We start from the raw sequence: 13,638 nt of genomic DNA on the forward strand, positions 1-13,638 counted from the left end.
TCATGGGTGATTTTTTTCTGTTATATTTTTCAAAATTTTGTAAAATGACCTACTAGATGATGGAATAAAAATACATTTGCACTGATATATATTTTCTGTAATTTAAAAAAGTCTTGGAAACTTTTTAATAAATAATATATCAGCTTCAAAGATCCCAGAAAAGTCACTTCCCATTAAGGATGTACTAGAATAAGAAATATATTTTCTAGAATAAATAGAGAGTTCCTATATCTGTCTGAGGTTATGCACAGGGGAAAATTGGTCTTTATTTCACACTATATTATTCCATTATGATTACCTTAAGATAGCTCACCAACATAAAATGTCTACCTGTTTGGGTTTCATTATTTAATTCAACTAAATTTTATGTTTCTAAATTGTATAACAGAATTATAGTATGCATTTTTTTAAAGTCTAGCTTCTTTCATTTAACATTACATTTCAGAAGTTCACACATCCTGTCTTATGGAGCAGTAGTTCATTTTGTTTCCACTGCTGAATAGTATCTCATTGTATGAGCATGTTACAATATACTTATCAATTCTACTATGATGAATTTGGGAGTTTTCCTGGTTATTGGTGAATACAAACAAAACTACTATGAATATTTTTGAACATGTCTTTTGTGACATGTGCAAAAAGTACTAACTATAAAGGAAAAAACTGACAAATTGGACTACATTAAAATGAAGAACTGCACTTCATCAAAAAGCACCATTAAGAGAAAGAAAAGGTAAAGCACAACACAGAAAGTATCTGAAAATATGTAACCAATAGAGGACTCAACCAAAATATGTAAAGAACTCTCACAGGTCAGTAAGAAAAAGACAGCATATTGCCAAAATGGGCAAGACACCTGAACAGGCTGTTTATAAAAGAAGATATCCAAATGACCAATAAACATTTATCAGGGAGAGGTAAATCAGAACTATGAAATACCACTACACAGACCCCAGAACAGCCAAAATTTAAAAGACTGACAACAGCAAGTAGTAACAAGGACACATAACAGCTTGAAGGAATCTCATACATTAGGAAAACTGGCATTATCTACTAAAGATGAAAATACACATATCTTATGATCCTGCAATTCCGCTCCCAGGTATAAACTTAGCAGAAATGCATGTATATGTGCACCAAAATAGACTATGTCCCAAGACTACATAATGGCATTATTTTATAAAGCTGCTACTTTTAAAGTTAATCTTAAAGACAGAGTTTTAATATAGTTATTATTTAAAGCTGTTTTCTTCAGCTTAAAAACACGGCATTAGTTTATTGCTCCCAAGAAATATGAGAGACAGCCTTCTCAAAGAGCACACATGTAAAGAAATAACCAAAATAGTGTCATTGCAAATAGTAAATAGAGACAAAACAAAGCACCATGAGAGCGAGAGGAAGGGAATGTCTAACTAGGGCTACTGGGGAAGACTTTACAGAGGTGATGTCTGAACTAACTGTCTGTGAAAGATGAGTAGAAGTTCAGCAGACATAGAAAGGAAAGCAAGGCAGGAGATGCTTAGGAGAGACATGGCTTATCCCAGGAAAGGCAAGGACTTCCATGTGCCTAGAATGCAGTACACCTGAGGGAAGAGAGAGATTTCTGTGAGATGAGGGCAAAAAATAAAGCTGGCTTAAGAAACTGTAGGACCTATAAATACTCAGTGTGAATCTTGCTTCAAAATGGAGAGCCTTATTGATTAACTGATTTGTGAATGCATTTTCAACTATTTCATGGATGTCTATATTCTGTCTAAATGATCTGTAAGTCCCAGAGGGGAGGTATCACATTTTCTGTTTTTCTTAAATTCTTTCAAAGTCCACAGCAATTATTCAATAAATGAAGCCAATAGGTGGGGAGATGGGAGGAGAGGGCAGGGAAGGTATTTTTAAAAATATCTCCAAAGACGTGAACTCTGATTTTACAGTAAGAAACAGCTACTTTCTTAGAATTCCACATTAGTAGCCCTCCAAGGTTCCAAAGGGAACTTTTGAGGGCATCCTATGATTTTTTTAACCATCGATACTAACCTTTTAATATATGCCCAATGGATAGGACAAAATATAGCCTGAATCCAAACATGGTCTATGGATGGAGTAAAATCAATGAAAAAAAAAAAAAACCTAGGAATATTCATTTTGTGAAGCAAGGAATTACCTACCTGGCTCTGTGACTCCAGTTTAATATCCTCAGGAGCAGATTTGGTCATTGGGGTTGGGTTTGTGTTACAAGAATCCATCTGTTCTTTCTTTTCCACTTTCACCTTCACATCATCCAAGCTCAGGTTTGGAGTTGATCTTAAATCTTTCTCATCTTTATCTAAAAGGTAGCGTAGGAGCTGATGGTCTTTTGATTCTTTTTTCTTTGAAGCATCCAGTTCTAGTTTTATACTGGAGTTCCCTTGTACCTGTCCAGTCACTGACACAGAAGTAGATGCACTATCCTTTTTATCAGGCTCCACTGACAAAGTGGTGATATCTGAGGGGCTACCCTCCTGTAAGAGCCGGTGTAGAATTTTGTGCCGCTCTGTCAGTGAGCTATGAGAGGAGGGGCAAGAACCACTTGAAGAGTTAGCAGAGGCAGAGTTGGAAGTGCCTGTGCAAGATAGTACCTCTTTGCAACTTGTGTCTATATCAGCATGCCGTAACTGTTGCTCTGCAGTTGTTGTCAAAAGCTGCACTAGTTTGTGACTAGTTTGAGAATATTTATTGTCTCCATCTGAGAGTCTGTCATTGTTATGCAGAAGCCCAGAATCCAGAGGTTTGCCATCATTAGAGCTGTTGTCAGACTGAATCATTTCATTTAAAATGGATGCAATCTCTTTGTTATCTTTGGACTCAGCTTTTGCTGGTTGGATATTTAATCTGCTAGGTGAATTCTGTGAGCTCATCTGCCTGAGGACTGGAGAACTGGCAGAGAAGCCAACAGAGTTATTGGGTCCTTCATTCATACTCTGTAAAGGTGTTACTGGGATGTTTGAATAAGATCGGTTACTATTATTACAGGCAGTACTTGTCATGCTAACAGGGGAGGTTAATGTTGGAATATTAGGAGGAAATGAATTGTTTGGCATCCTGGGCCTTGTTGCCAATCCAGAACTAACTTGTCTCCTTGGAGACATGAACTGTGCAAGGGATATTCCTGTACCTTCCATAGGAGAATTATTGAGGTTTAAAGAGGGATTAGTGCTCTGGGAACTGGCCTGTCCCTGGTTTAAGGCAACACTGGCTACAATCTGATTTCCAGGTGAGCATCCAAAACTCCCTTGGCTGTTGCTAGAATTACTATGACTGCTGCTATGAAGGTCTGAGCTCTGTTGGCGGTTTACTCTGGTGGATACCATGTTGCTGTTTGATGGTGGCAATGCAGATGAACGGGCCACACCATGAGCTGGAGAGATATTAGGGTTGACGGAAGGGTTTACCCGAGGAATTGACATTCCAGAATTAGTGTCCTCTTGAGGAGAAAGACCACTGTGTTCCCTAGGGAGGGGAAAGACATTATTATTCAAACATCTTCACTGGTTTCCATTACAATATTTTCATGATGCATATTATGAAACAACACTATTAACAACCTCACTAATGTTGCAAACTATCAAGTAAGAAGCTTCTGTATTACTTGAAACTAAGGAAAAACAGTGGACGGTTAGTACTACTGTGAAATATCAGCACCACTTAAAAGGAAATAGTGCCTAAGGTCCTGTAAATTTGATAATGGTTTCAGTTAAATGGGAAAGAAATCTTTCTCAGCCTTGGGAAAAAATCCAATACGTGTACTTTTAAACGTCTCAAAATTTAATACAAATAATTAAGACTAAAATAATACTTTCAGTTGAAAGAGAATCTTCCCACACCTCTGTTTACAAAGTATTTATTCATGACTCCCTTGCTACAGCTTTTAAGTATTTCAACTCCAAAGAGGAAGACTGGGTAAGGAAAATACTGTGTCACTGATGTAAAAATTAAAAAGGGTGACATGCAGACATAGCAGATGTTTTGAAAGAGAAATCACAATATGAAAAAAAAGAACTGTGCTAATTCCACTCACAAGCATAAATTAAACTAAAATTAGAAACAGCAGAATACGGAATTCAAATTTTCATCGAGTTCTTTACTCAAATCCGTAATTATGACAACAGATTTGTGACTGGTATTACCATGTTCCAATAAGCAAATATATCAGATGAGGGAAAGATGAAGTGAGGGAAAACGTCTTTGTTTTTGTTTAATGCTAAATTTTAAATAGTTGTAAATGCAGGGTTTTGAATAATTCATAGGATAAAAGAATGGTTTCATGAATTTACCATATATAATAGTGTAAAACATATTTTAAGAGGAGAACAAATGAGAGGCAATGACATTCAAAAATCTCAAGTTGATTGTTTAATAATTTGTAGTTTCAGAAATTGTTAACGTAAACTCAGGAGCCATTGAGTATGCCCTAATGAAAATAAAGCATTTCTAAAATTAAAAATAACAATATTAACAAACTCAAATCTATTATAAGACCATAAGTTCATATAAGAAAAGTTGAAATTTTTAGCCACCTTTTTGGGTTTTATCCCTAAAACATATGTTCAGCCTCACCTTTTCCTGTCTCCCTTTTTGAACAACAAAGCTATTCTAAGGCAACAAAACTAAAAAACCCAGTATGAATATACTGATTATATACTCATCATACTAGTTAACACCTAATTTAAAATCTGTTTTCTAGCCATTAAGAGTATAAAAATTTTTTTTTCTCTAAGAAGAGATATGTGAACTGACTTATTTCATATGAAGCTCTCCAAATAAGTAGTACCTGTCGATGATATGAATTCCCATGATGAAAGGTTGCATGTCTGGACTTTGAGGATAGCAAAGTTTACACTTGGTGTGAGCGCTAAGCATTGTCCCATCATTCAATATGAATCTATAGGATGGGCTGGAGGCAGTGCCACGAGTCATCACTGTTTCAAACAAAAGAGAAACCTAGTTAAAATTCTGACACTTGTACTTTGGGCAGAGGAGAGTTACCAAGCCTTCTTTCTACCTAGAAACTCATTTTTTTATGCCCTTCCAATTGCTGCCTGCTCAGACTCAAAATAAAAAATGTTCAAATAAAGCAGATATTTGAGGGGGGAAATGATTCCAGATGAAATATACCACCTGATGACCACTTTTAATTTAGTCCTACTTGATTGAGTGCCTCCTCACAGAAGTAATGATTATGAAGAAACCTCAAACCACACTTAAAAAAATCAACCTTAATCTTTCCCTATAAGGGGGCAGCTCCTTAAATTTATTAAATGTCCAACAAAAATACCAAGAAGTAACTTTCTTCCCTCCCATTTTCAGTATCTCTAATAAGTATGCCCCCGACCCTGCCCCACCCCATCTGGCTGATTTTTAAAAATAGCTTTATTGAGATATAATTAATATACCACAAAAGTCACCCTCTAAGTTTTGATTAGTTTGCAGAATTATTTAACTAAAATTCAAATTTAATTTTTCACTCAGGAATGTGAATCACAAAGGTCCCCACTTGAGAAATTATTAGTTATATATATGTATTATTTTTGATGTCTGAAAATTAGTAAGCAAATTAAGGTAAAGCCTGATTTACTAATATAGAACAAATGACTAGTAATGATTACTGATACAAAACAAAAACTAGGTTAAGGAAGTCAAATCACTATGTAAATACCATAATTTACTTTTGTCTTAAGCTTTATTAACTACAGACAAAATTCTAACTACGTTGGTAAGTATTTATTAAATACTTAAAGGCTATACCAGACTACTAAGTAAGTAAATTTCATTCATATTTCAGTAATACAATAGAAATCCATTTTAAGAAAGATTTAATAGGTATATTCATCTATACCCAGGTCAAAAATCATATCCACTGAAACGCAAGAATTACTACCACAAATGATTATTATAATTTAGTCTGTAATAAATGTTAGTCCTATTTTTCAAAGACATTTCAGAAAGGGCTTCAATTACACTTTAAAGACATATGAAAAAGACAAAATGACCAACTGATAAATAAGTTTTGAGGCTACATCTTACTTTAAGTAGAGAAAAGACCGGTTCTATTTTATTGTCTTGGGTGTGCCATATAAAATGAAGAGGGCATAATCTGCTGTAAATCCATACCATACGTAAATCTGCCTAAGTACAAAAACCAGGATATAAACTTAATTGAAAGAATTCCTTACCTATCTGGAAATTTCAGCCAAATCACTGGCACATTTACCAAATATATCACATGGAGAAATTTAGTATCTAATGAAATAATAAATGATGAAAAAGAGTCTTTAATAGAAACTAATAACATCTGTGTAAGGATATAAATGTTTGCTATGTTAAAACTCTAAAAAATATTAACAATTCCTAACAGTTAATATCTTTTGATAATGTATTTTGGAAAATACAACTACAATTTTAAAAAGTGGCATTTAAGGTAAATCATTAACCTAGAATAATGAAAAAGCTACAGATACATAAAGGGCCAGTCAAGATACACTATATTTCATGTTATTTTGCTTCTGCCATTTTGTTCTATTTCTTCATTACTATTTATTGCTTTTTTAGGATCACTCCGCTGGAAAACATTCACTGGCTCTTCAACACTGAGCTGACTGTCTGTCCAATATGACAGTCACCAGGCACATGAGGCAAATTAAATTTTAAGCTAATAAAAATTAAAATTCAGTTCCTTAGTCATACTAGCCACATTTAGAGTACTCAACAGGTGCATATGGCAAGTGGTTACCATATTGGACAGTACAGCTCTACAACCTGACATCATTTTGCATTTCCAATCTTATTCCTTCATTGCTTCCCAAATATTTCTTCGATATCTCTTTGAATAGGAGGCAGATAACTTTTTATACACTTATTTTTCTTCTTCAGGTAGAATAAACATAAGGGCTAGTAGTAGCATCCCATTCTTATTCCCCTTTCCACAGAAATTGTATGATGCTTTGCACATAAAATCATCCAGTAAGTACTTCTTGATTTTCAACTTGAATCCCACCCATCTCAATAGGTTAATATTGACTTGTGATCAACTACCATAACTTTTCTTTAAAGAACAGATTTTAAATCTTGGCTATGATTATCCTGTATCTCAATTTATGTTTTTGCTTATGTGGGAAATCTAGACTTACTTTTATAATGGAAATTAATGAAGAGAAATTTTTTTCGTTTTTTGACAAGCCCTTTAAAGGTGAGAAAGAACTACAAACTCAGGCTAGAATGGGAACATTAAGATACTTAATGTGGATTACAGAAACATCAATAGTCCTTTAGTAATTATGCTGCCTTAAGTAGTTGTAGGATCATATCTAAACTAGTAAAAATTTCAAAATTGGGGAATACCTATTAATTTAATACAGGAAATGATTACACTTTTAAGTTTTGAAGTTAGATTATTTATTTTGGATGATAATGTGTGGAATAAGACTTAGCACATCATAATTCACAATCTTTGAAATGAACAAAAGGCAATATTAAATATAGTAAAAATTTAATTAATTAGAACCTAATTAAGACTGTCCAGTTAACTAAAATTGAGAGGTAAACAGGAAGGCAGCAAGGACCAATCAAAAGAATTAAAGCCTAGGAATCAGATTTAGGTTTGAATTCTGTCTTTGTCATTTACAAGTTTAGCATTTAATAATGCAAATTAACCTTTGCCCATCATCACTAAAATGGAGCCAGTTTATTGTGAGATAATATTTAGCATGGAGCCTGGTACATAGCAGGTACTGAATGAATATTTCCTAAATGAACACTAAAGAAAAAAAAGTAACAAATAAGCAGCTTCCAAAGTATGTATGTCCTGAGTCATACTCACTCACAGTCTGCCAATCCATAGACACTACTTATACTAATAGCTTCAACCCTATATAACAATCACTAATATTCTACATTAAGACATGAGTATGGGAGCCATAATTCTTTCTAGAACTGGATGGCTAAACATATGCTCTACACACCAAACTTTCCCCATAGGAAAGATCTGGGCTTGGACAAAACTATTTGGAATTTCATTTGATCACAGGTCCTGGCCTTGCTTTCTTATCTAGTTTTGCCAGGTTTTGATCCCTGACTCCTGTGTTCATTTCTAAAATGTTTAGAGTACTTAGTGAGGAGGGATGTTATTGATACGGTATTATGACACCCCAGAAACTCTTCAAAGAGCCTTTAAAATGGCAATTGTAGGAGGAAAAAGGCATAGTAGGCCTACAAAGCAAAGGGAACTGTTTTCTCTGGCCTTAGCAGCTACAGATATAGAGCTATTTGGGTTTTTGACTCCATCCAGTTTGGTGCTGAGATAACCTCAACAAGTACGCCTTACTGATATTAATCAAATGGGTAGGTTTAAAATGTGTGTGGCAAGGTACTACAGGTCAATGTTGGCAGAGATTTCTCTTTCTTTTTGTTATTTCCCTAGATACATACAGGAAAATGCAATTCAAAAACTTTTATTAAGGTAAAGAAAAAAAATTACCCTAGGTGATCTAAGACTTTTAATCCCCAATGGGTAAACTCTACTCAGAACATCAAAAATTCTAAAAAAGGAACATAAACTCATGTTCTAAATATTTTCAATAAAATTTGACAGAAAAAGATTTTCAGTAAATTTTGTGATACAGACCATGGACATTCTAGTTAATCATTCATATGGGTACTTCTGTTTTACAGCAATGCTTCCCCACTTCTTGATACTACAAACTCCTTCCTACTGTCTCATGATTTTTTTAATGAAAATAACTTTATTTTGTGATTATAAAGTTAAGATAATAGAGAAATGAACAAAAAGTGAAGATAAACTCATATAATCCCATCACTCAGAGATAACCACCATTAACATTTTGTGAATCTTCTAGTATTGGATAGATATACAAGAGTGAGCTCTTTCTATAGAGGCTGTGTTTTCTTAGCTTTTTAAAAAAATATAACAATATATCATGGACATCTGTCAAAGGCAAGAAATGATCCATTACATCATTGATAATAGGTAAACAGAACTTTCGTAAGACTTTTCTAGGCTATTTAGCCTCACATTTCCCATGACTACTACTCTCCTTAAGTGCTAATAGATGTGCTACAGGAAGTAGTATTCTGAGGAAAAATGAGTCTCAATAACAAAGTTAAACAGGAACCTATATTGGAGAACTCCCTAGAAACTTAAATACCTTAAATATGTCTATGAATCCCCCGAAGTCGGAAAATGAAACATTTCTCATATTTAATTCAGTATGAAACACCATTCCTTAGTTACAGCTATTAATATCATGTAGAACCTAGGTTTATGTTTTCTAAACGCTTCTGTAAGAAAACATTTTAGACTCTGATTCAGTAATGTGGGTGGAGTCCAGAAATCAGATTTAACAACTGCCCCAGATGAATCTTACCAGGGATCTTTGGTAAGCATTTAACCTAGATCTTTTTCTAAAAGAATGGTTCTGAATTGAACAGAACTTGGGAAGCTTCTCCAAACTATATTTCTGCATGGACCTTCTCTTGGTTTAATAATTTCCTCAGGTGATCCTGATACCCATTTTCTCCCCAGTCTCAATGGAGAACCACTGCTTTAATGTAGTTCATGCTGAATGCTCCCACATATTCTTAGGCTAAAATGCATTTTCAAATTTGATTCTGGAAAATAAAATAGTCAACACCCTTTAAAAGTAGTTCATGATCTGTCTCTGTCAAAAGCAGCTGAAAAATTAAGATAAGAACTTAAATCTTTAAAGCATATAAGTATTTTTTTTAATAACAGCCAATGCCTTCAAAAAGTAAGCTAAAGGCAAGACAAAAGACAGATGGAGGGCAAATTTTTTTCCCTAAATATTAATCACTGTAGAGTTTCACATTTTAAAAGTTTACACAATATCCAGGATACAGTGGCACAATTTGTTTCATTTTTCTCACCCTGTCCCTAAGTGAAGAGGCAGCAAGCACACGCAAATGCAAATTTACACCTCTCTCCATTCTTGATAGACCAGTGGTTCTCAAACCTTGTGTGCTGAAGCATTATCTTTGGAGCTTGTTAAGATACCTGGGCCCTCACTTGAGATTTGAATTCAGCAGGTCTACATCTTTAACAAGTGATTCCCATATAACTGTTTCATGGACCACATTTTTCTTACCAGGTTAGATACCACTGAATATAACATATCAGAAAAAGATATGTTTAACCCATGAATGCTGTTTGGCAAGTTGTTTAGAATTTCTAAAACACTAGAATCAGAGTCATGTGAATTCTGGACAATTTAATTTTGAGAAAAGAAGTTATTTCTAAAGAGGAATTTTTTTTTCTAAAAAAAAGTGTAAGAAAAGGACATTAAGAAATGACTAATGTAGAAGAGGTGTTGAATTATACTTACATTTCTTTACATTTCTCTCTAAATTGTTTCATTTCGTATGTTAATAGCATATTATTTACTTACTACACTTTAATCAATCTATTTTATAGAGAATTTCAATGGTTTAGAAACATACTTTAAACCATGGCTCAATAACATCTATGAGATCTAGACTTGCTTTGCCTTGGTCGAAATGTATATAAATTATAGGTAAATAAAGTTAAAAGTCTTTTAAGTAAAGCCTTGGAAGGTCTAATTTATAAAGGTAAGGCAAAATCAAAGAGTTATCACATACTTCAGCACTTCAGGCAGTGAGCAGAGACAGTGCTCTGAGTCTCCTACTAATGCAAAAGTCAAGTGCCACTCACTGCTGGTGGAGGGAGTCACAAAGTTTGCAACCAGTGGATGCACTGGTTGCTTAGTGTAGTGGTTTCCAAACCTGACTGCATTTCACGACTGCCTTTTTAAAAAATATATATTCTTGGTCATTTCCATTGAAATACCATCTTTGAGGACGGTATCAATCTAGTAAGAAGCCCACCGAAGAACCATTAGTCTGGAGGAAGCTGACCCAGAAGTAACCACACTAGTGAGATTCATATAGATTGCTTCCTGGAAAAAAAAAAAAAATCAAGCTTCTTCCTCTACATACCATTAGGAAGCAGCTGACCTAAAATGTAATAAATGGAAAATCATCTGTAAACTTAGGAAACCTAGTGTTATAGGAAAATGTTAAGAAGGGTGATGAAATAATGAAAAAAAATTTTAAATTGTTTTTCAGGAATAGCCATATAAAGAGTCTCTTTCCAAAGAAACTATTTACTTAGAGATTAGAATAAATTACACTGGGAAAGGTGTATTAGGCTACCATAATTACATGACAATATTTTTAAAGTACATCAAAATCCTTCGTCTCTGAATCTCTACGAACCTTCTGGCCTTAACTCTCAGATAATTTCCGTATCTTTCCTATAATACTGTTAAGTTCCTTAAGGGCACGGAATACACTTGTTTCATATTCCCACAGTACTTACTATGACACAGCAGCTGTTCAATTATTAATTAATAATTTCATACAACTTGAAACTTCAACCTGAGTCAGGAGATACAGGTACTATAACTGTCATGAAGTAGACATGCATGATATAGATCTGTATTTTCTAGGAGCCCTCTGATATGCCTATTCTGCTAGGAATGATCTTCAAAAGCCAGATAAAAATATCACTTCCTCTCTAAAGCCATCCCTGATTCTCCAAGTTGGAATTAATTTTTTTCGTCTTTGGTTATATCTCTGTTATATCCCATGCCACACTGATCTTTAAACCTGTCATATACTCTCCAGACATATTTTGAATTCCCTGCAGGAAAATCCCTGCTTTGGTCATCCCTATGTCCCTGGCACCTTAATAGTGTTCTATGTATGTGAGGAACTTGATACATGTCTGCTGAATGAATGAATGAATGATTGAATGAGTCAGTGACCACCACATGATATCCTGTTCCTTAAAATGTGCATCCCAAAATTCAGGATCCACTCATGAATTACTTTGCTTACCCATTTCTTCCTTTCCTAAAACTGATGATCGCAAAAACTGTGATTTGGAGAAAATACTTATCAAGCCATAAATTCTATATAAATTATTCAATATTAATAAAGAGCAAGGTTAGTGAAAATAACTGAGAGAAAAACATTACCTTCTTGAAACAGTTGTCTGGCATAAGATGGCTCTCGGCCCTGAGGTTGGAAAAAAGCATAAATGCACTTCCTCACTAAATCTTCCCAGCCAGTTCTGCCAGCAGCTCTCAGGGAACTAGTATCAATAGAGATGATTTTACCTATACAAAGAATGAAAGTTTATCTTTATGATAGCCTCTTGATATAAGTGATTCATATTTCAAAACTAACAACTGCATCTAAGAAATATTCTGCCCTGCCCCAAATGATTAATGAACAAAAGCATTAAAAAGCACTACTAATTTTTATTACATATGGTAATGGAGGATATCAACTCAAATCTATTGTGCTGTTAGTGCTTCCTATTTTAAACTAATTCCTCTTTATATATTCTACTTGGTTTGTTCAGAAATAAAGTACTTATTAGACTTCTATGTATGTAGGGTCTTGAATCTAATTATACCTAAGTCTGTCTGATCAGGCTGTCACCCTAGTCTTGGCATAAATGTAGATGATAGAAAGAAAATAAACTAAAAGTTACATAAGGGAATTTTGTTTATTTTAGAACAGTTTGGGGAAAGCCTGGTGAATATTGTGATTGAAACTATACACAATTTTGGATTTTTCTAAGAGTTTTATTTATTCAATCTTTGTCTCATCACATCAAAGACTAAGAGTTGGTTGTAGCAGAGACTCCACTGTTATATGATCTTCATATGCAATACTCCTCCTCACAGGCAGTGACTAAGGGAGGCGTGCATGTGTTTATGTGCTCATGGTCAGTATTAGCCCACATGAGAGGAAAGGAGTCTGTAATTGTGGGACTAAAGGGGAGAAAGAGTGAATTATCAGCAATGGTAACAAATGATCAGGTAATGCAATGACTACCTTAGAAGAGAATCATAAATAGGTTGATTTAGAATACTTCTGCTTGCTAGAGGAAAGTTTAATCAACCAACTAACCAAACAAACCACTATTCAGCATTTCCTGGTAGAAGACTTCTTTTTAAGGGACATGAATCACCATAATTATATACAGTCGAAAGCACTACTAAAATTTAAGGAATTAAATATCTCACACTATTGCTAGCTTATTATTTTTTATCTAAATCAATTCTATGATATAATGCAATGTTAGTTTTATATTTTAAAAATACTTTGTATTTCTCTGGCATCTTTCTATTTTATTTCTATTTTATATTTTTTCTAGTGTCTTTTGTGTAATAAGTGTGTATAGTATGGTGATGTCCCTTTAATAGTGCTTAGGTGGAAGGCAATGCAATATAAAGGAAGGTTCTATGTTAGTGCCTGAAGATGTCAGTCTTCTTTAAAACATCTAATTTAGAGTTCAATTTATAGAAATGCAATATGAGGAAAAGCTGAAATACATTGTTCCTAAATCATCCTCATAATTTTTAGGCCTCCTTTGTCTCCCACATTTATTCTGTGGCCTGACCGTTACCCCTTCCCAACAGGCTTTTATTCTGCTATTTCACAAGCCTTTATTTGGTTTTACTGACACAAAAGACCAGTTTTATTTTTTAATGGACCCTATTTTTCCTTTACGTAATAATATTTTTGGTTTTCAATAAGGGT

The 13,638-nt window shown here is 34.2% G+C and overlaps 1 protein-coding gene across 11 annotated transcripts in view; it reads right to left on the reverse strand.

Annotated features, from left to right (window-relative positions):
- NCOA1 (nuclear receptor coactivator 1) overlaps positions 1-13,638 on the reverse strand; it is a 212,411-nt gene that overhangs the window by 41,601 nt on the left and 157,172 nt on the right. For all 11 annotated transcript variants that reach the window (XM_072938138.1, XM_072938139.1, XM_072938130.1 and 8 more), the window contains 3 exons: positions 12,063-12,203; positions 4,805-4,952; positions 2,163-3,483 (listed from right to left, as the gene is read on the reverse strand). In XM_072938138.1, coding sequence (XP_072794239.1) covers positions 2,163-3,483; positions 4,805-4,952; positions 12,063-12,203 — 1,610 coding nt within the window. The remainder of the gene's footprint in view (positions 1-2,162; positions 3,484-4,804; positions 4,953-12,062; positions 12,204-13,638) is intronic.

This window comes from Vicugna pacos, chromosome 15 (genome assembly GCF_048564905.1).
Source record: "Vicugna pacos chromosome 15, VicPac4, whole genome shotgun sequence".
Classification (NCBI taxonomy): Eukaryota; Metazoa; Chordata; class Mammalia; order Artiodactyla; family Camelidae; genus Vicugna; species Vicugna pacos.